The sequence below is a fragment of the Arachis duranensis genome, chromosome 9 (assembly GCF_000817695.3).
Source record: "Arachis duranensis cultivar V14167 chromosome 9, aradu.V14167.gnm2.J7QH, whole genome shotgun sequence".
In the NCBI taxonomy this organism is placed as follows: domain Eukaryota; kingdom Viridiplantae; phylum Streptophyta; class Magnoliopsida; order Fabales; family Fabaceae; genus Arachis; species Arachis duranensis.
Genome location: NC_029780.3, coordinates 42,442,747 through 42,444,622, shown reverse-complemented (window position 1 = coordinate 42,444,622; position 1,876 = coordinate 42,442,747). Strand labels below are relative to the sequence as shown.

At 43.8% G+C, this 1,876-nt stretch overlaps 1 protein-coding gene across 1 annotated transcript; it reads right to left on the bottom strand.

Moving 5' to 3' along the window:
- Positions 1–319: 319 nt before the first annotated feature.
- On the bottom strand, positions 320–715 carry LOC107465573 (uncharacterized). The gene has a single exon (XM_016084552.1). It carries the CDS (start codon positions 713–715, stop codon positions 320–322), a length of 396 nt encoding a protein of 131 aa, XP_015940038.1.
- Between the last annotated feature and the right edge of the window lie 1,161 nt (positions 716–1,876).

Sequence of the window (1,876 nt, the reverse complement as noted above, 5' to 3'; positions counted from 1 at the left end):
TCTAACATATTTTTGGCAGGTGTTCAAGCTAGTAGGCAAGAGAACGCACTCAAATTCATGCACTATTCAAAACATAGCATTCTCTCCACTTCAACAATTCTTCCATACCAAAATGATGAAATCTATCTAAATATCCTAGTTATCCAACAAGATCAATAAAACTAGCATTCCTAAGCAATCAACAACATCAAGAAGTCACAAAATTCACAAGAATCTAAAGCTAAAAGCAAGATGGTATACACAAGGAAAATCTTACCACGGTGGGGTGCCTCCCACCAAGCACTTTTCTTTAACGTCCTTAAGTTGGACGGTCAGTCGCTCAAGGTTCTCCTTCTCTAGGTGCATCCGCCAATAGGAACACCTCTAGCTCTTTTGGGAGCTTGTAGCCATGGTACTTCTTCACTCTATATCCATTCACCTTGAAAGTTGCTTCACTTTTAGGATCAAACAACTCCACCACTCCATAGGGTTTTATCTCCTTCACCTTGAAAGGTCCTTCCCATCTAGAGCGGAGCTGGCCAGGCATGAAACGAAGCCTCGAATTATAGAGGAGAACCTCATCACCTTCTTGGAAGTCCTTCTTCTGGATGTGATGGTCATGGAATGCTTTAGTCTTTTCCTTGTAAATCCGGGCATTCTCATACGCTTTATTCTTCAAACACTCGAGCTCCTCTAGCTGCAATTTTCTGGCCACTCCTGCTTGGGTCAAATCCATGTTGCACCGCTTTACTGCTAATAGGCTTTGTGCTCAATCTCCACCGAAAGGTGGCATGCCTTACCATAGACGATCCGTAAGGGACTCATCCCTAACGGAGTCTTGTAGGCCATTCTATACGCCCATAGTGCATCTCCTAACCGGAGGCTCCAATCCTTCCTTTGTGGATTGACCACTTTCTCCAAGATTCTCTTAATCTCCTGGTTGGACACTTCTGCTTGTCCGTTGGTTTGCGGATTATAAGCAGTGGCAACCTTATGCACTACCCCATAGCACTTGAGCAGTGCCTCTACTTTCCTGTTACAAAAGTGGGATCCTTGGTCGCTCACGATTGCTCGTGGCGACCCATAACGGCATACAATGTAGTTTCTAATAAAAGAGATGACGGTATTAGCGTCGTCAAGGCAGGTAGGTATTGCTTCCACCCACTTTGACATGTAGTCAACCGCTATAGAATATACAGATACCCACCGGAGTTGGAAAACGGTCTCATAAAGTCAATGCCCCAAACATCAAATATCTCCTAGAACAACATAGGTTATTGAGGCATCTCATCCTTTTGGGACGTGTTTCCCAACATCTGACACTGATGGCAAGACACACATAACCGGTTAGCTTCTTTGAATAAGTTTGGCCACCAGAATCCATAATCCAACACGTTTTTAGCGGTCCTTTGTGGGCCAAAGTGACCACCACATTCGGACGAATGGCAAGCTTCAAGAATGGGTTAGATATCAGACTCCGGGACACATCTTCGAATTACTTGGTCCACTCCCCTCTTCCACAAGTGAGGGTCATCCCAAATGTAGTATTTGGAATCACTCCTCAACTTATCCCTTTGGTGTTTAGAAAAGTTGGGAGGGAAGAGTTTCGCTACCAAGTAGTTCGCCATTGGGGCAAACCAAGGAAAGCTATCCGACACAGCATACAAACTATCCAATGGGAATAAGTCATTGATCGGAAATGGATTAGATTTTAAATTCTCAAGGCGGCTTAAATGATCCGCAACCAAGTTTTGAGATCCACTCCGGTCCCTAATCTCAATGTCAAATTCTTGCAAAAGCAAGATCCAACGTATGAGTCTAGGTTTTGACTCATTCTTTGACAATAAGTATTTCAAAGCTGCATGATCCGTGTATACCACTATCTTTGATCCTAGCA

Excerpts from the sequence above, each read along its gene's own strand:
- LOC107465573 (XM_016084552.1), bottom strand. The coding sequence starts at position 715 with ATGGATTTGACCCAAGCAGGAGTGGCCAGAAAATTGCAGCTAGAGGAG.